This window comes from Bombus flavifrons, chromosome 10 (genome assembly GCF_040668555.2).
Source record: "Bombus flavifrons isolate JBK064 chromosome 10, iyBomFlav1_principal, whole genome shotgun sequence".
NCBI classification, from domain to species: domain Eukaryota; kingdom Metazoa; phylum Arthropoda; class Insecta; order Hymenoptera; family Apidae; genus Bombus; species Bombus flavifrons.
Genome location: NC_138451.1, coordinates 6,450,118 through 6,468,603, shown reverse-complemented (window position 1 = coordinate 6,468,603; position 18,486 = coordinate 6,450,118). Strand labels below are relative to the sequence as shown.

Sequence of the window (18,486 nt, the reverse complement as noted above, 5' to 3'; positions counted from 1 at the left end):
CGGAATCATCCACCTGACGCGGCGTTCACGACTCGCCGCGCTGACGAACGCGTGCTCGTGAAGAAAAGCGAAGGTACCTCGGCCGGTGGATGGCCACCCTGAATGAAAAAGTTGTGAACTGAACAGATATCGTGAAAACAGAGAAACCCGGTGGAATAGAGAACGGTTTCTAGTGGCGGAAGTCGCGGTATCGAGGACATTATGGTTAGAGAACTCAGGAATCAAAGGTTAAGAGCCCGTGTGAGAGAGTAGCTGAAGAGAGACAACACACTTTCATCCGATCAGAAAGCTGTCGTTGAGCCTCGAGACGTACCAAAGTTAGACGGTTATCGAAAGTCCGCCTATTCAGAGACTAGATGAGAGACGCGAACGAGACGAAGAGTGTAATTTGATACGCGGAAGAATCGTAGTGGTAATTAGATTTGGATGGAATGCAGACGAGCAGTCTGTAAGGCGACCTGGACGAGAGCGAACGGAACTGCGGGAAAGAGTAACGGATCGACTACCGATTGTTGTTTCGAAATTCACGGCGAAATTCAAGGTGTTGCGTGCCACGCCATTCGAAACGTCGATGGAACACACGCGCGATGGCGTGCATCGCACGACTTCCTCGGGAAATTGGAATTTTCGTTTTGCTTCTCTCGTTTCCGCGTAACATAACCTAAGAAAACACGGAGTACAAAATTACAGAGGATGTATAGATTCCCTTACTTATGCTGGTCCTCGTTTAGCATTGATTTCCTTGGTATAAAATTATTCCAAAGAAAAAACGGTATTCTCGACTACGAAACGATGAAGCAACGTTGTGGCTCAAGAACAGAGCCGAATACGTTATTTTCGATAGGTAACCTGGTTCAGAAGAGGCTTCTGAAAATCGAACATCGAAACTTTCCAATTTCCAATCGAGTTGTTGGAAACAGACTCCGAAGCAGCGTTCCACGATAGAATCCGTGTCGCGCGCTTTTACCAGATTTTTACAAGGGCCAGCGTGATTCGAATCACGGTGACCTGTCGATGTCGACGAACATCTGTCGGCGCACGGTGCGGGCCGGTATGCGGCTAATAAGGCACTAGGAAACCTACAGGCAACCAGAGAGAATCTAGTAACCCAGTGACGCATGAGAAACTGCCGGGGCTAATCGTGACGTGAGAACCGTACCGAGATTTAGATACGAGCAAAGCCGTTCGTTCGGCTCCACCACTTTACGACTCTCTAATAATGAGATAGAAGGCTCTCGCGTTACGAGCACAAGGTGAAATTCCACTTTTGTGACATCCAAAAGAAAGCCTCTATTCATCCGCTTGCAGATCCGTGACGCGCGCGGGGCGCAGCGCCAATTTTCATGGCTGCTTTTTCTTTCTTTCCTTCCTTCTTTTCTCTCTTTCGTTCTTTTCCTTTCTGTTTGCCCTGGCTGCGCCGCCCCTCTTTCTTAATGGACATCGCGTTCCGGTTTTTCTGCTCGCGTTTGCTCTCCACGTTCGAAAAAATTGGACGATTTACAGGATCGGCGGTCTTGGGTACACGTCGACGAATAAAAATATTACACTGCCGATGCGTTTTTACAATAAATGGACAGATTATTTTCGTTAATTCATCGATTCTAGAAGTTGGAACTAGTTCCGTATCTTTCGACGATGTTTCAACGATTGTGACAGGATAGCTTGCGTTCGCGGTGGTTAATGTACTTTGATCGTGGAAAGAGAGACAGCAGTCTAAATAAAGACGAGTTGCCTCAACACCGCGTCGCGATTAATGCACCGTGTCTCTCGCCGCGTGACTTAGCCACTAACGAAAGTCTCCTCTTCCTTTCAAAATAATTCCGTATCTTTTTTCCTTGGGATCTCTCGCGATCCTGTCGCGGTACGGGCAGACGTAACGAGCCGTGACACTCGTGTTCTTGCTATTCCGATTCGTTTCACCTTCGTTCTATCAAACGGTTCTATCCTTTGACATAACTCTTACTAATTATCTTAATCGTTAACTAATATTTTCCCCGATATGCAATTTATATTCAATACGAATATCGAATGAAAATTGCGAGCAGATCGTCGATTTTTATTTTAGAAGAATTCAAAAAGGAAACGTAGGTATAAGGGGCGAATTATACTTTTTCGTTTCTGCAAATATTGCGATTCTCGTCAAGTCTGAATGTTTAGTGGCAAAGCACTGGAGTCACGTCGAAGCTCGTGACATTAACAAACAATAAAACTCGAGCAATCCATCGTACGAATCGTGACTGTTTTACATTCGCGCCTGGTCGGCGGCTGCAACCACTAATCAGCCTGTGGGTCGCACGTCGAACGTTGGCCCAGAAAGCCTCGGCAAAAAGGATTTTTACTGGCGGGCCCCGGAGCGACTTGACCAGCGACGACGGAAGAAACGGCAATTTTGCGTCAACCTCCTTTCCAGCCGCTCATTTTCCTCCTCTATCTGGGACTTAAGGACATCGGTCGTGGAAGATTTAGTAGAATGTCCGTCCTCTCGACCCGATTAAGAATGACGAACGCGAGCCTCGGCCTCTCGACCTCCGCGTGTGTCTCGTGAGGAAGCTCTAGCGCGTCGTCGTGCGTCTCGTTTGACCGGATGTGCACCTTACCGGTGCACTTTCCCCTCGGCTGTGGTCCGCCGCGCACTGCTCGATCGCGATAACCATCTGGCATTTCCATCTCAGCGTTGCGTCGGCTCGATTTCGCGACGCGCGGAGCCGGTTTCGAGGCCGACAGCTCTGAAATTTCGCCGGCGAAACACGCGAAGAAAAGAGAAAGAAAAAACGAGTCAGTTTCGGAGGTTCTTGGAAGGTTGGAAAGTCGGTGAGTGATTTCTCTTTTCGGCGTGGATCCGGGAAGATTTTCGACGATGAGAAACTCGTTCGACAATTTGATAGATTGCTTTTTGTTTCGATCAACGATAATTGAACGATTTTTCCTTTCTTCTTTTCTTAAGGAACGGATGCATGATCTTTTTCTAAGGAAAAGATTCGCTGGGCGAGCGGAGAGAGGATAACCGAATGAAAATATCGTTGTATCATATAATTTTCTACAACTTCTATATTTGACGGCTGAACATCAGTATTACAATGATTCTCAAGTAGGAATAATTCAACGAAGTTCATCTAAATCGTATTGGACTAGATGTTGTTTTGTTCGGCTGCGATTGGGAAGAAAAAATGGTACCGAGCGACATTGGTCACGCCTGAACGAGCCCCGGATTGATGCGGAAGCGTCGCGACTAGCCTCTATGTTTGATTCCAAAGTCCTTTGTCTGTCCATTCCATTCATATACCCTTACAACGATAACATTATTTACACGTGGGACCACGAGATGGTGGTCGCTTAACTATTCAAAAATTGGATAAATAAACAATAAATAGCTTTAATCGATCCATTAATTATCGACACTTTCATCGATGCTTCCATAATTCTTGGATCGACGATGAGAAGGAAGGATGAAAGTAAAAGGGAAAGGAGAAAGATAACAGGAAATGAAGAGGAGGAAGAGAAAGAGGGAGAAACTGATAGTTTACACGAATAGATCTAATTTAAAATTAGTGATGATATCCGGAGTACGCTTGGCTCTGTCCGTAATTGTGGGAATCGTCCCAAGAGCCACCGGAAGACCATCCTCCGCTCGCAACTGGCGCGGACCATCCAGCATTGCCGCCGTTCCACCCATTGTAGGGGGTGACATCGGATTTCTTCGACCAAAGTGCCTTCAAGCCGATGAACGCAGAAATGGCAAGTGAAATGAGGGAGGCGAAGATGGCCTTCTTAGCTATGAGACCGATGGCAAGGTACGCCAGGGTAGCGAGGGCTCCGACTTTCACTTTCGCCGCGATCAGCAAAGGCAAGATCGATTTCAGCATCTTCTTCCTGCCCCGACCTACAAATAAAAATGAGGGAATAAAAGCGAAAGGTCTCGTGAAATTTTTTAATTGTACAGATTTTGTAATATAGATTTTGTTGGGAACTAAAAGTACATATATACGTGTATGTACCTTCAACGACTTCATTGACGACTTGGCGAATCTCTTCCGGCGCAGAGTCACTGATGGCACGGGCAGATTCTCCGATCTTTTCAAAAACGGGAGCGAAATTGATCTACGAATCGAATAAATATTATGTCAAATATATCGTATTGAATAAGATAAATACAAATAATCGCTTTGACGACCGTCTATTTACCCTAAGACTGCGACCAGTGAGGAACTGTCCAGCTTCCTCGCTGACAAAATTCTCGAGAGCACTCTGTCTGTCTGTGACACTGTTAGCCGCGTCGATTTCCTGCTCGTACATCAACTCTTTACTAGTCCTAGAGCTTCTTCCCTGACTGTCCGCGCTCTTCACCAAGCTAACACCACTGAACAGTTCGAAGCTGTCCTTGTCGAAGAACTCCTTCGCCTTCCGGTACAAGCTCTTCTGCACGCAAGATATGCTGTCGCTCTGCAGACAATCCTCCAAGCTTTGTCCGGCGGCCAGAACAACGGCTGATATTAGAACCACAACGGCGATTATCTTCATGATTCTCGTACGACGAAACGGAAAGTCCAAAACACGAAAACGAAATATAACGGTCGGTGTCACGGCGATTGGGATTATTTTCCTTTTTCGAAGCCCGTCCCGTCGGTAGTGAAATTTCGTGTGGTCCATCGTGCAATCTCTTTAGCTTATATTTGGCGGGCCCCTCCTCTGCGCCCCTACACGTCACCGCCCCACCTTGTCTCTTTTTTCTTCCTATTTGCCATACAGGAGTGTCGTCACGATGTTTCGACCGCATCGCCGTGTTCCGTTCGGGCCGTTTAGCCGGCCTAACCGACGAAAGTATTCGGACGGCGAACGCGGATAGGTGTTCCTCCACGCGTTACAGCCGCCCATCCATCCGCTACGACCTGCGACCTGCCCACGGCCAACGAATACGGGACGACCGTGGGACGCCCAAAAAGACCTTCTCTTCCGTTGTTCCCTTTCATCTTACGACCACGTACGTTACTTTACTCCTGTCGCCTTATGCTTCATCCATAGTTTGCTTGTAGTACTTAACACGGAAGGTTAACTTTCATGTGGAAATTCGTTGGGAAATTAAGGGCAGATGAAGGCAGATAGAGTAGATTGAGATAAGGGTGATCTACATTTAGAAATTGTCCTAAAATTACAGCTAGTGGTTCAATAGCATGTTGGTAATGGCTTGTGTTTGAAGGTTTAGGAAGAATCTTAAACTAAAAGATGACTAATTTAAACTACGTATCTGAAGCCCAAATTGATCTAAAGGTACAAAATCATATAGTTCGATACTTCGACATGCTAACACGGTTTCTCTTGAGAGAAGTGTTATGAAGCCAGGAGGAGCAATTAACAAGAATCCAACAATTAACCATAGCTAGTAGAGAGTGGTAAAACGTGTACATGAGCTAACAGCACTAACCGCAGCAGATAATTAAAAAAGGTATAAAAACGAAGAAACCATTGGCGTACACCACAGAGCTATACCAAGACAAAGGTCCTACTAAACGTACAAGTGACTCCATCCGATTCGAAGCAGTAAATTCATCGTATCGGTGCCTGGTGTACGTAAGTGAAGAGTCTCGTAGCTTGTCGATCGTAATTTCCGCAGGAAGAGGTCAGAAATTGGTGTGACTCTCTCCCTTCGTGACCATCGCGAAGCGCAATCGTCATGAATGAAAGAAAACTGGTATAGATCAGGTTCAAACATCCCGGATCCGACCTTCATCGCGAGACGAGGTATATACGCGGACACCACTTTCTACTCTGACCCCGCGCGACTCTCACGATCCCGTGTCGATAACACGTCTCTTGTCGTTTTCGTTTCGCTCCTTCCGACCTGAAGCGGTTACAAAGCGGTCGTGGAATTTCGGTTGCGAAATAGCGGCGCGTGTAGGTGCCATCGGTGGAATTTCGTGCCGGCCACCGGCCGCTAGGTCATTGAAATTCCGAACGCGTGCCACCGACACTCTCGTCGAACAAGTTGGATAAATCCGGGAAATCGATCGTAACAACGATCTTAGAAAGTAGTTACACGTTTGTGAAGTTTTGGTTTCGATTTCCATTTTTATTCTTCATCTTGTATTCTTATCTTTTCACGTTTATTGATGTTGTCCCTTTATGTTCTGCGTCTATTCTTTATGTGGTCAATTAACTACAGAAGCTTTCCGAATACGAAATCTGTACGACGCTCAGTTTAATTGTGGATGATTTGCATAAAAGAATTTGTCTGTTCGTATACAGGTGCTAGAAAGTCACGATTTTGCAAATTTATTTAGTAAAAATAATTATACAAAAATTTTAATCACCCATAACATCGGTATAGTAGTGTTATACGGTCTGACCGAATACCTTCTTAATCTCCTTCGCGATGAATAATACAGTAGGCTGTCCAATCGGGCACTTTCTTAATCTCCTGCTGGCAGATAATTTTTAATCCAGTCAAGTCTCCATAATTCTATATTCTATGTTTTATAGCTTGAATATATTAATTCCCCTATACTAATTACTCAAATTCGATAATTACCCAAATAAACAAAGGCGTCGCGTAACACAACGTGTCGCGTTGACATAATTGCTGAGCGCGACGGTCGTATTAATAAAACGAGACTTCTTCCACAATGACGGTGAAGGGATCGGATCGGAAAAGGAAATCCGGCTGATCTTACGTCAGTGCTCATTCATCCTTTCTCGAGCATCGCAATCCTTTCGTCGATCCTTCGTTCTCGTGAAGAAGGAGAGCCGTTCAAAAGTAAAATGAAGGTTTCTCCTCCGTGGCGTGCAACAGAAAGGAACAGACACGCCCAGCCGCAGGTAAAATCGCGTCTAGAGGAACGCTCGGATTATCTGAACGTAGATCGCGAAATTAGGTGTGCGCCTGATATCGCTCGTTAAATGGATTATGTAAACTTTCACCAAGCCTCCACGATTTCTTGCATCCTCTTTGTGCGTTTTCTCTTGAGTTTGCTCGTTGGAGGGGATACGAGCACCTTTGTCGCTATTGAATGATTATCGAAATTTGTTTCAGAAAATTATTTGTGGTGTAATTTGGAAGGAAAGATTTAAGGATATATTTTAAGGCTTGAGAGTGCTGGAAATAGTGTCAGTAGGGCAAGCAAGCTTCTCGTACACCAGATTGCAGCCACTTTCAGTTTTAGCAGTAACTCCAAGGGACTTGAAAATGCTGACACGCGATAGTTTGCTAGGTGTAATAATCGTAAGAAGAATTCCATACATAGAAATTGATTTGATGCAGAATTATTTGACGCATGAGCGAAGTGTCGCATCGTAATGGAATGTTTCGTGAATGGCTGATGCGACCTACAAAGTTTTTGGGTTTGACTATGTGGGAGAAGGATAGAAGAAATTCGTTTCCTTCATTTACAATTTTATTTCGTGTTTACCTCGACTTATCGCCATTCCAACGCTGTGGAGTTTCGTTTCTAATTTAGATAGCGATTCAAAATAACTTATCCATATTTACGTTTAAACGCCACGTTTTGTCGTCTAGATCGAAATATTCGAATTTTGTTGATTCCTTTCACGAATTCCTTTCGACGATTCGCAAAACGACATTCCAAAAAAACGAGAACTCGAAATAAGTGTCATAGCACATACACGTTAGCCTGGACGTTAACGTTTCTCTCTGGCTCGACTTGCCTGGCATACACGTTCGAAGTTTCACTTAAACCAGAGAAACGTCCGATGACACTCGTCTGCTAATGGCGGACCGCGTATTAACCCAGAACAGCACGCATCGTGCACGCAAGATTTCTTGCAAATTCCCTGTGATTTGTCTTGCACTTCGACGAACTTCTAAATTGCAAACTTCTCGTAAAAATAGACGAGAGCGAAGTCGGTCGGTAAGAAACAGGAAAATTGTACCAAGTAAAGTTTTTATATTCTTCATAGCCATTACTGCAAGAAGCGTTTGGAGGAAATGGAATTTCCATCTTGTAACAGTAAAATAGAAAATATTAAATGAGAATGGGGTCAAGGCTGGTCAAACGAAAGAGTCGAAGAATTTCGCATAATCCACTTTTTGGAATGAGTCACCGATTTTGAGAACTTGTCAATTCTGTAATTCTGTGACGTGCCTTTATTCTCATGACACAAATCCGAGGTGGATTGCCGACAAACGTGCATTAATCCACCTTCTTTTGTTCTCGCTAGTTAATGTCAGGTTTATGGACTAAGCTTTTGCACATTAAGATCCTTACGTCTTAATTAATTACTATCATCTGGTGACTTTTTAAGTTTCTTGTCGTTCGAAACTGAGTTCAAACAAGCAACTAGTGTCGCTATCGCCTTAGAAACTCCGTCAGAAATTCCTTAAGAAATTTTTAAATTCCACAACAGAAGAATTCAAAGAATTCGAGATTCCTATATCCTCCTCTATATATCAAATCGTTAATCCTCCCATTCGTCACTAGCGTAATTCACACGATCGCGCCACTTATAGAGCTACAAACATTTTTATTTTCAAATTAAGCAACTTCCATTCTATAATACCTTTAGCATGAACACTTCAACCAGGAATCTTAGATTATTCAGAGCAACGATAGGTCATCGTTGACACGCGCGCCTTCGTAAAATCGGTCGACGTCGTCGCATTTAAATTTTAAATTTTCTTTCGATCAATAACGAGCGTGGAATATAACGGACTACTGTTTCGTACCAAAGTATTTTCTTTATGTTCGGTCTTCTTGGATGTTGCAATATCGATGAAAACGTCGCGTAGAACTTTAAGAAGAGGAGACTTGCTGGATCCATTGACCTGACTCCGCTCCTTTCGCATTCGGAAACGAGAAGTGTCGCGGTTTTGCCGGTCCATTCACGAAAACGTTCTAACTTTCGTTTTCCCTTGGCGATGCAGCTGACGTCAGACGCGTCGCGCTCGAGTTTACGGCGCTACAAAACTTTAATCGCCGTGTCGCTACCTGTCCTCGGGCGGAGAAAGAAAACGAAAGCAAACCGAGAATTACGTGCCGATTTTGATAAAGCCAGATGCCAGACAGGGGTTTGTCGAATGCAAGAAAGGGAAGAAAATGAAAGCAGAGGAAGTTCCGAGTATAGTAAGTAAAGATAAAATTTCAAGAAGAGAAGAAATTTATTCCCGTTCGTGATCTATTGCAATTTATGGTAGTAGTCGAGTGAGTAAAAATGAGCGAAGAATTCAGTCGAAAGAATTTTCCATGTACATACAAAGTCGACAGCGAAGTACGTAACTTATTTCCTAATGAGAAAAAGAAAAATACCTAACCCATCGATGAATAGTGAGAAAGTTTATGGATGTCCACAGTAGCAGAAAAAAAAGGAAAAGAGTGAAATTATAAATTATACTCCATCTTTAAATAGACGAAGACATTCTCGAGAAATTTATGTAGCAATAAATTTCAATATTAATAGCAGAAGATTACATCGACGGGACGAAGAATGGCTGCATTTCCGCCATCGGTTCATCATCCGTGAGTTACGCAGCGATCACTGCGCGATCTGAGTCGATTACCAGCGCGTTTCCCCCGTTTTATGATATCTCAGACGTAAAAAAGGAAGCGTCCGGAATGTGTGCCAGTGGGTCTCGGCCCCCGAACACGCTTTTCCTCCCTCCAGACCTCGAGGAGAAGAACGCGGAGAACGAGCCTAGTTTGAAGAAAATCACGTCGAGTAGGGGAACAGGTTACCCCGAGTGGGGAGGAGAAGTTGCATAGAAAGAGGAGCTCTGTGAAACTGCGCCGATTCTCTCGATCGACCGCTGAGCGGTTTCGATCGTCGCTATTTCTCTTGCGAGGAAACAGTCCGTATCGAAACTTGCGTCACGAAGAGTTTTCCAAAGATAGGAACTGATCGTTCAAACCAATAATCGAGTCGATTTTCGTGGAAAATTTTTTAAAATGCCAGACAAGGAATAATCGTATTCGTATATACGATCGAATCGCAAGAACGATAAACGATATTCGCGGTTGTTTCGTTAAGTAGGTACGAACGATTAAATCGATACACGAATATCATTAATTAACATCTGGCTGATCTAATACCGACGCTTATGGTAATTTCGATCACACTACGGATTACACTGTTCTTAAAGGCTTCAGTTCCTCGAAGAACGTTTCACTTTGCACGATTTCTTACACAATCGCGTCGTGCTACTTGCGAGACACGCTTACCCACAACCGTCCCACCAACACGGACATCCGGATTACGAGCGGTCAGGAAGAATCCTTCGCACAAAGTTTATTTACCGCTTTATGCTCGTTAATCCGTTCGATTAGAAATAGACTAAACTAGAGAGTTTAATCGCGAGCTTCAAGCATCGTAAGCACGAGGCAGAAAGAAATATGCAACGCACGGTATGGTGACTCGTTGGCACACTTACTTCGATCGGCTCCGATTCCATTGCCCGAATTTCCTACACTTGATCAAATCCTACCGGCCGATAGATCCTCAACACATCTGGTCCATCGTTCTCGTTTACGAATTTTCTTCTAATAGATGGAATTTACGAAGATATTTTTTCTATCTCTCTTTTCTATCTTGACTGGGTGACTTGGTTGAATGGAACACACGCGCGAACTTTTGGTCAGGTAATTAGTTGGATACTTTTTATTCGATTGCGCAATAAATAAATAGTACAAAAGAGGCTGAATGGATGAGTGTGTAGAGAATGAAGAATAATAAATAAACATGCTTCGACAGGGTGTACTTTGGTTTTTTCAGCGTCCGTCCGTGTCGTCGATTTTCCGTCCCATAATCATCGTGGTCCACAACCGATCGTTACATTTTCATCACTATACTGTGTATACGCGTTTCACGTGCAAAACGAATCTTTAAAGCGTCACTTTCGAACATTCTGTCTGTCATGTCTGTCACTACTACCGTGTCGATGTCATTGTCACTGTTGAGAATGGCCGTCTTTGTCTCGTGTAGTATTTCGCGGCACGCTCGTAAAGTCTCTTCGAACGCGGTTTAATTATACTGTATCGGCTTGACTCTCGAAGAAGATCTACGACGAACGGCTCTGTGTACGTGTGTGGAAGATCGATTGGATCAGGACACCCGCGAATCACCGAACAGGTGCGCGTAGCCTCTATACGGAAGATCGTGGTCTTCCTCGCTGAGGGACCGTTTCTTCCGGTAGTGATGGTGGCCGACGTCCTGCGCGTAGACTACGTGATGTCCACCGCCGCTGTCGTGGCTGCTCGCCAACTTCTTCACGGCGACAATCAACGAGAGCATGAGCGCTAGTGCCGACACCATCAACGCCTTCATGGCTAGCAAACCGAGAGCACCGAATCCTAGCGCCGCCATCATCTTGCCTGGAAATCACGAGAATGCTATTAGATTGTCAGCTTTCGAGATCTGGGAAACTGGATAAGGCGTAATTTAAAATGTTTAGCGTTTGACTCTGAGATTTAGATCGTAATAGATATTTCTGTAGAGATTCGCGTTTGTATCCTGAAATCCAAAAGTAGATTGATAATCCTATGTGAATGTTGGTGTCTGGATTCTGAGATTCACGTATGGATAAATATCTCTGTGAATGTTGATGCCTAGATTCCAAAGTTTAAGTATGGATAGTTCTATAAACGTCGATGTTCGGACTCTGAAGATTAACTCTAAGCAGACATTTTTAACGATCCTGAGGAATAAGATTCCAGTTTGATGGAGTAAACTTCAAGCTTTTATTCGCGGGAAACTAGTATCAAATGGTACGATTAAAATCTAGAGATTTGTATCATTAATTAGGAGAATTTAATTCCAGTTTAAAAAGAAAAAGAAAAACTATTCTTAGCTATCAAAAAACTTACAGATTTCGAAACAGGAGACTGCGAGATACTACTCAAACAAGCAACAAGATACTCTTCCAAACGCTATAAATTTTCCGAGTTACAGAATAAAAAGGTATCCAAAGATTCATCTAAAATTGTAATATATTATATTTAGTGAATCATTTTACCCATCATCAACGCCAGTAGCATTATTCCGCCATTTCCGCCCTTCTTTCCGCCGCCGCCACCACCACCGCCGCCTCCGAATCCGCCGCCTCCGAATCCGCCACCACCACCTGCTCTGGCTGAAATTGAAATAAAATTTGTCAAATATCCGACTCCGTAAAACCACGATTATCGTCCCAAAAATGGAATCTGCAATCAACCTTGATCAGCCGGTAGACTCTCTTGGAGAGCACTCTCGATATTTTGCGGCAAGAAGCTTGGCAGCTTAATTCTGAGTTCTCTTCCTTCCAGAAACTGCATCAGGGTTCCCATATTTCCAAATCCTTTCATGAATCTTCCTTTACGAATGGGACCAGTTCCTGGTACCTCGACCAAACTAACGCCATCAAAGATCTCAATATTAGGCTCCTTGCTAGACTTCTCTAATAGCTGTTGCATGATCTTCCTGACTATCCTAACTCCATAGCAGGATACAGATACGTTTTTGGAGTCCGTTGTGGAGCAGTCGGTCGCAAATCCGCTGGAAGAATCCTTCGTATCGTTGGCGTCCGCGGAGTAGGCCTGTTTCGTGGTAGAAAGTAGACAAACGATCAGCAGACAGAGGGCCAAACAACGACGTTGCTGTCCGCGTATAGACGCGCTCCTGAACCAATCCATAGTGTCGACCGTAACCACGTCGATCCTCGATTCGAAGTTTCCAGTCCGCTAGTAAAACGTCCGTTAAAGTAACAAACTGTTGTGATATCGATCAAACTTCACGATTCGCGGACAGATACGTGCTAAGAGATTAGAGATGCTACGGAACCTACGGCGGAGGTCCGAGTGTTGCATCTCGTCGGTCTTCAAATCTCATTTATATAGTTGTACGTGCCGGTCGGTGATTGTATTATAAAAAAAGCAACGAGAGCATCGCCACTCGAGACCGGCCAGAGACCATTCTCTTATTCGTGTTGTTGGCCGTGTGCATTAGCCTGCAATTTTTCGTTCGCTCGGCCGATCCTCTCGTAGCTTGTGTTTTTTTAATTCTTGTTTTCGAAGCGTTTTAGAGCGTTACGCCGCGGTTGGCTGCGAGGCCGCTCCAGCGAAGGAGCGAGCAGGCGCGACTAGCTCGCACAACACGAGCTTACGCCTCCACTTCCTATCTCCGTTCATCATTCACTCGCCTCTCGATTTCCCTCCGTTGCCGGATCCCATGCCTCTCATCTTCGCGTCTCTTTTATTCTAGATCAGTAGATATCAGCGTCTTCTGATATCGTACCCTGCCCGCCCCACGTCTCCGGATACGACTTCCTTTCCCTCTTTCCGTGCTTTAGTGGAGCAGAAGAGAACGTGGCCGATTTCGAATCTCTCTATACGCGCGTGCCTGCTCGTTGTTCATCTTTCAATATGCAATTAACAGACAGAGCCACGCGAGTCTCTCGCGTCCGCGCCAGATATTAGCAACCATGAAGTCTGTTTTCCATCGCCCGGGAAACTCATCGTAACACCGTGAATGCAATAGGATAATCACGTGAGACTCTAAACGACGATTGTTTCTGGTTCCGACAGACGGAACCAGCGGGAGGAACGATCGGTCTGGCTCGATCGGCACCGGGCCAGATCGTCGAACAAAACTAGTTCATCTCTGCGCATACCTTTCTCTTCTGTTCCACTTCCCTTCGTGTGCTGCTCGAACGATACACGGTATACATATACGTAACGCCGGCTGGTAGGTATAACTAGGCCCGGTTCGAAATCATTCGTTCGTTCCTTGCCACGACGCCACGCCACACGGACGATCGTGTATCCTTGAAACCCGATCGACGATCGCATGGGACGATTCGCGATCGATTCGAGTCTTTTTCCTCTCTTCGTTTCTTTCTCTTCTTCGTTTCTTTTTTCAAATTGATTGACTACCGAGAGAATAGGGAGGGTGCGTGAATGTTTCTCGTACTTGGATTTCGCGGATCCTTCAAGGGCAAAGGCGAGCTTCCGCCGCTTGAAACTGGGAAACTAGGAGAAAACTTTTGCGATAGTTTGGAGGTGTATACCTTGGATTCTTGAATAATGGAAAGTTTATGAAATTATACTGGACTAGGTGGGAAACTATGGGTTTCCAAAAAATTCGTTCGAGATTTCCTTTGAAATTTTGTCACTTATGATCTCTGTCAGAGTAACTCTTCGTCTTCTCAATTTAAAGTTCCATACACCTAGAATTTTAATCATTAGAACTATTTTTCTCAATGACATAGCAATTTTTAATTAACGAGTAGTTCATTTTTATATCTTAGTTTGAAATGTTCATAGATTTCGTTGTAACGTCAGTTCTAAATATTACGGTTCTATAGCATATGAATTTATCTCGATAAAATTCACGCACACAAGTGTCCCCGTTTCTCTGATAAAAAAAGCTAACAGCATTTAATCGATTCCAAGTTTCTCCAGAAACTTCTGTAATCTACCGCAGTGGTAGGGAGGGTGTTAGAATTTATCGCAGAGACGTTTTCTCCTTTCGATAGGCGAAATGTGTGTCGACACAGGGCAATCGATCATTCACAGACTCGTCGACACCGTTAACGCTTCTTCGACATCCTCCTGCGTCGGCAATAAGAAGATCCGATCGATACATCTAGATACTTTCTCCTCTCCCGACGAATTTCTCCGAATCCGGCGAAAACACGCTTCCGAAAAGAAACCAGGCCACGAATTTTCGATCGAGGAACGTATCATAATTACGATCATACGGGATAATCAAAAACAGACTAAAATATTAACTTTTAACAAGCATTTGTAATTCCTTTAACGTGGAATATGTGACATTTCGTTTCGATTAAAAAATCATCAAAATTAACTCAAGACTGATTTAATTATCGAACTTTAATAATTAATAAATAATCAGGAAGTGTATATCGTGGTCGTTTGGAAGACGTATTTTCTATTTCGATTATATAACAGTTAGATCAAATCGTATAAACTTTGAATCTCCAATTTGAAAAATTAATTCATTTTTTATGATCATACGATACGATTGACCCATGTGTCGATTTTTTCCGACTTACGAGCATCGGTAACTGGGTCAACGATGACGGCCACCTCTCTCCCGTACCCGAAACCGAAAGTTGATGTCACAGTGAGAGAGGAAGGGATAGAGAGATTCTTTCTCCTGAGTGTCCCTTATCGAGCCTTCATCTCCTTTCCGATCCTTCCCAATCGAGGTGGAGAAAGCGGCTACCGCGAAACGAGGACAACTTATTCGAATGAGAGAGATACTTTGTACATCGCGGTCCTCCGGTAGTTTTCCCTTCGTTCCGGTCATCTTTGACATCTCCGAAAGTTGACATTCTTCAGGGTGGGGAACACCTCGAGGCGTCGAGAATTTGGGGTATGGGAGCCTGAGAACGTTTATGCTTTTGTGAACGATGGCGTTGAAAAGTAATTTTTAAACTTTTTCCAAAAACCCCTCACTTGAAAGTTATGGAAAGCCTGCATATTTTTATATCTTTCTAATACTAATTTTTATTTTTATTTTTTAGAGGTCTAGGAAATAGCAATTATTTGTTGTATAATCGAGAAGATATTTTCAGTGAATTGACAGATTTAGAAATTTGAAATGCTTCTAAAAAAAAGATGGTACTAAATCAAATTTCTAGGATAAGTCGACGCCGTCGTCACACTTGATGTTAAAGTCCCGCTAAGTTCCGCAAAGCGAAGCACGACGTGACGAATACCACGAGACATTCGACATATTTTTACAATCGAACAGCTAGAAATACGCCATCCAACTTTCATATAGTCGATGGTACGTCTAATCGTACATAAATAAATTCTACAACGGTTAAGTTTTCTCTGTGTACTTTATATACTGGAAATAAATGATGACGATTGTTTTCCATCCAAATGTTTTGAATGAACATTCCTACATTTTTAATTACACTCCACCGGTAAATTGTCAATTAGTGAAATCATAAAGATTCTCAAACGGATTCGATTTAGATTTCCAAACGGTAAACAGACCAAGGATAACGAACTATTTAGTTCGTTAATTTTTCATGATAGTATAAAATACCTCAAGAATGTGAACATGAAATACTTGCGTCGAATTGAATATCCTTTTTCGTTCTTAAGATCCCTAGAAAAAATGGCAATCTTGTTTAGCGAAGCTACTTAACGAGTTCCGTTGCCACGTTCTTATTCGGATTTAATCATAATTGCTGTGCATAATAGCTGTAATAAATAATGATAAAATGACACGTGTATCTAAACGTGTAATTTCTATCGCTACTCACAAGTACCGTAATTCAAGCTAATAGTCCACAATTAACAACTTACCTTTCCTTTCTGGTTGGGAAAAGAAATAATTGAATTGTGTGTCACTTGTCTCTCTCGCAATGATTTTTAAATTACGTGAAAATACGCGAAGAACGAAAACTCGTACGACTCGTTTACCAAGAAGCGATAATAGTAAATGAGATAAAGCATTTTTTCAGAATTCAATGACCTTTTTTATCTTTCTACATGCAGTACTATTTTGTTTATTATTATTTTAGTTATTTTCAAAAAAGAAGAGGAAAATAAATATCGGACTAATTTTTTACACAGGATTAACCAGACATACACGTTTTATAAAAAAACAATAAATATTTATTTATACAAGTAAAATATGACATGAACATAACATTATTGTACAATCTGCATCCAGTGATGATGGAACGGGCGAATAAGTTAATCATAAATTAATGGATAAATAAAGTATAGTTACAGAGGGAGTACGCAGCAGTCCGTTTTCGCGCGTCCGTAATTTTCCGTCTCTATGGGAGCGTCTCGTTCGTCCGTCGGTTATCTACGATCGTGATTCGACTTTCTAATAGCTCGTGAGTATGCGATTCATCGCTAGAAGTCAATAGAACGACAAATACACACGAATTATGCCATCGTGTCATTTTAAGCAGTCCATTAAATAGTCGAAATCTTTGTTTAAGTTCTTTTTGTCCAAAGTACACTGTGTCGCATGCCGTCTACGTCTATTGTCCGTCCACAGTCAAGAAAGGAAGATCACCGTTGAAAAAGGTAGAAGAATAGACCAAGTAGGAAGGTAAAGTTCAAGAGACGAGGAATAAAAAAAATGAAGAAAATAGAAAAAAGAGTGACAGAGAGGAATTAGATACTAAATCTAACGGCAAGAGAGTGTTGGCAAGAATCAGTGGATCTGACAAGGTCTAACAGATAGCAGACGGTATCATCAGGTACCACGAATTCGAATCCACGGGTCTAACACCTCGACTCACTTCGCGTGCGCCGAGTAAGCTAGATCGTGAGCGTCTGTCTGCCCGGAAATCGGACCTTGACCATGGAAACTTCTGGCCCAGCCGCTGGAATAGCTGTCCCCGTGTCCATGATCCAACGTGTGACTGGAAGTGTGATGAGGATGAGCGACCACCTCGTAGGTCACGTGCTTCTGTTGCGAGAACAGTTTCTTCAGACCGATTATACCGGCCAGTAAAAGAGCGATCTTGGAAAGGAGCAACGCTTTGCCGACAAGTAACGCGAGCGCCTTGAAGGCCAGACCACCGATCAGACCGATCTTCAGCACCGCCGCCGCGATCAACGGACCCATGTTATTGTTCTTCTTTCCGCGACCTGAAAGTTGGATGTTGGATGAGCCTGTGATGTCACTTTCCACGAGGAAGGCAAAACTCTTAAGACTTTCTATGGCAATAAAGTCTGGCGAGGCGTGACAAGATTGCTACATCGAAGGATTTGTATTTGAACGTAATCAGAAAACAGAGAGTAAAAGTCAAGATGAACGACGTAGGTGTCAAAGGTAAAAATCTCTTGTTCTGAGATGAAAAGGAAAAGTTTCGGATGAAAGAAACTCTTTAGATCTCACGAAGAAAAGTTCTCTATAAATGGATTCGTTAATCTTTTGGATGGTAAAGAAGATTATTTCGTTTCTACCACCACCTTAAATTTTACATCCTAAGTGTCTATTATCTATGAATAGCAAAAATATTATTACCATCCTGCACTGGAATATTGTCCGCCCTTTCGATGGACAAGCCAAGATTCAACGATCCGTTCTCATCCTCCGAGGCGGAAACAACTACGTCATCTTCCGGTAGAATTCTCCATTTGATACTTCTAGACTTGATGAACGCGTACACCTTGTTCGCGACAAGGTCGAGGACCTCAGACTCATCGTCGTTGCTTCTGCCAGCTTCGAACGTAATCACCTCCTCGGAGGCTTGGCTGGTTTTTCTGATCTCGATATCGTCTGTCAGCTCGATCGACGCCTTCTTCAGTAGCTTGTTCATGTAGGTAACCAACTTCAACATCACGCAGCTGCTCATGTCGTTTTGCGAGCACTTGGAGTTAAGCTTTCGAAGTAACTCCTCCTCGTACTTGGCCCGATCCGTTAGCGTCACAGACTGCTGCTCGAGCACGCTAATCTTGTCGAGCTTCTCCAATGGTGTCGCCAGGCACATAGCCAGCCACGAGATCGGCAACAATAGCAGAATAATCTTCATCTTGTCTTTCTGTAAAAACACGTATAATTTAG

At 43.4% G+C, this 18,486-nt stretch overlaps 2 protein-coding genes across 2 annotated transcripts; both read right to left on the bottom strand.

Annotated features, from left to right (window-relative positions):
* Window positions 1-3,169: 3,169 nt before the first annotated feature.
* Window positions 3,170-4,596, bottom strand: Osi6 (DUF1676 domain-containing protein Osi6). Its single transcript, XM_069122290.1, has 3 exons — window positions 4,183-4,596; window positions 3,996-4,098; window positions 3,170-3,880 (listed from the first exon to the last, which is right to left on the bottom strand). Exons 1-3 carry the CDS (start codon window positions 4,516-4,518, stop codon window positions 3,546-3,548), a joined length of 774 nt encoding a protein of 257 aa, XP_068978391.1. The 5' UTR covers window positions 4,519-4,596; the 3' UTR covers window positions 3,170-3,545.
* A 6,447-nt stretch (window positions 4,597-11,043) lies between these two features.
* On the bottom strand, window positions 11,044-18,454 carry LOC138184383 (uncharacterized). The gene is made up of 5 exons (XM_069122266.1): window positions 17,947-18,454; window positions 17,216-17,567; window positions 12,152-12,594; window positions 11,954-12,070; window positions 11,044-11,312 (listed from the first exon to the last, which is right to left on the bottom strand). Exons 1-5 carry the CDS (start codon window positions 18,452-18,454, stop codon window positions 11,044-11,046), a joined length of 1,689 nt encoding a protein of 562 aa, XP_068978367.1.
* Between the last annotated feature and the right edge of the window lie 32 nt (window positions 18,455-18,486).

What these genes read in the sequence shown, in the direction of transcription:
- Osi6 (XM_069122290.1), bottom strand. Translation starts at nt 4,518, where the DNA reads ATGAAGATAATCGCCGTTGTGGTTCTAATATCAGCCGTTGTTCTGGCC. An exon ending in TCACTGGTCGCAGTCTTAGG is followed by an intron (nt 4,099 to 4,182) that starts GTAAATAGACGG and finishes TTCGATTCGTAG; the next exon opens with ATCAATTTCGCTCCCGTTTT. An exon ending in CGTCAATGAAGTCGTTGAAG is followed by an intron (nt 3,881 to 3,995) that starts GTACATACACGT and finishes TTTTATTTGTAG; the next exon opens with GTCGGGGCAGGAAGAAGATG.
- LOC138184383 (XM_069122266.1), bottom strand. Translation starts at nt 18,454, where the DNA reads ATGAAGATTATTCTGCTATTGTTGCCGATCTCGTGGCTGGCTATGTGC. An exon ending in CAATATTCCAGTGCAGGATG is followed by an intron (nt 17,568 to 17,946) that starts GTAATAATATTT and finishes TCCAACTTTCAG; the next exon opens with GTCGCGGAAAGAAGAACAAT. An exon ending in GCTACTGGCGTTGATGATGG is followed by an intron (nt 11,313 to 11,953) that starts GTAAAATGATTC and finishes CGTGATTTCCAG; the next exon opens with GCAAGATGATGGCGGCGCTA.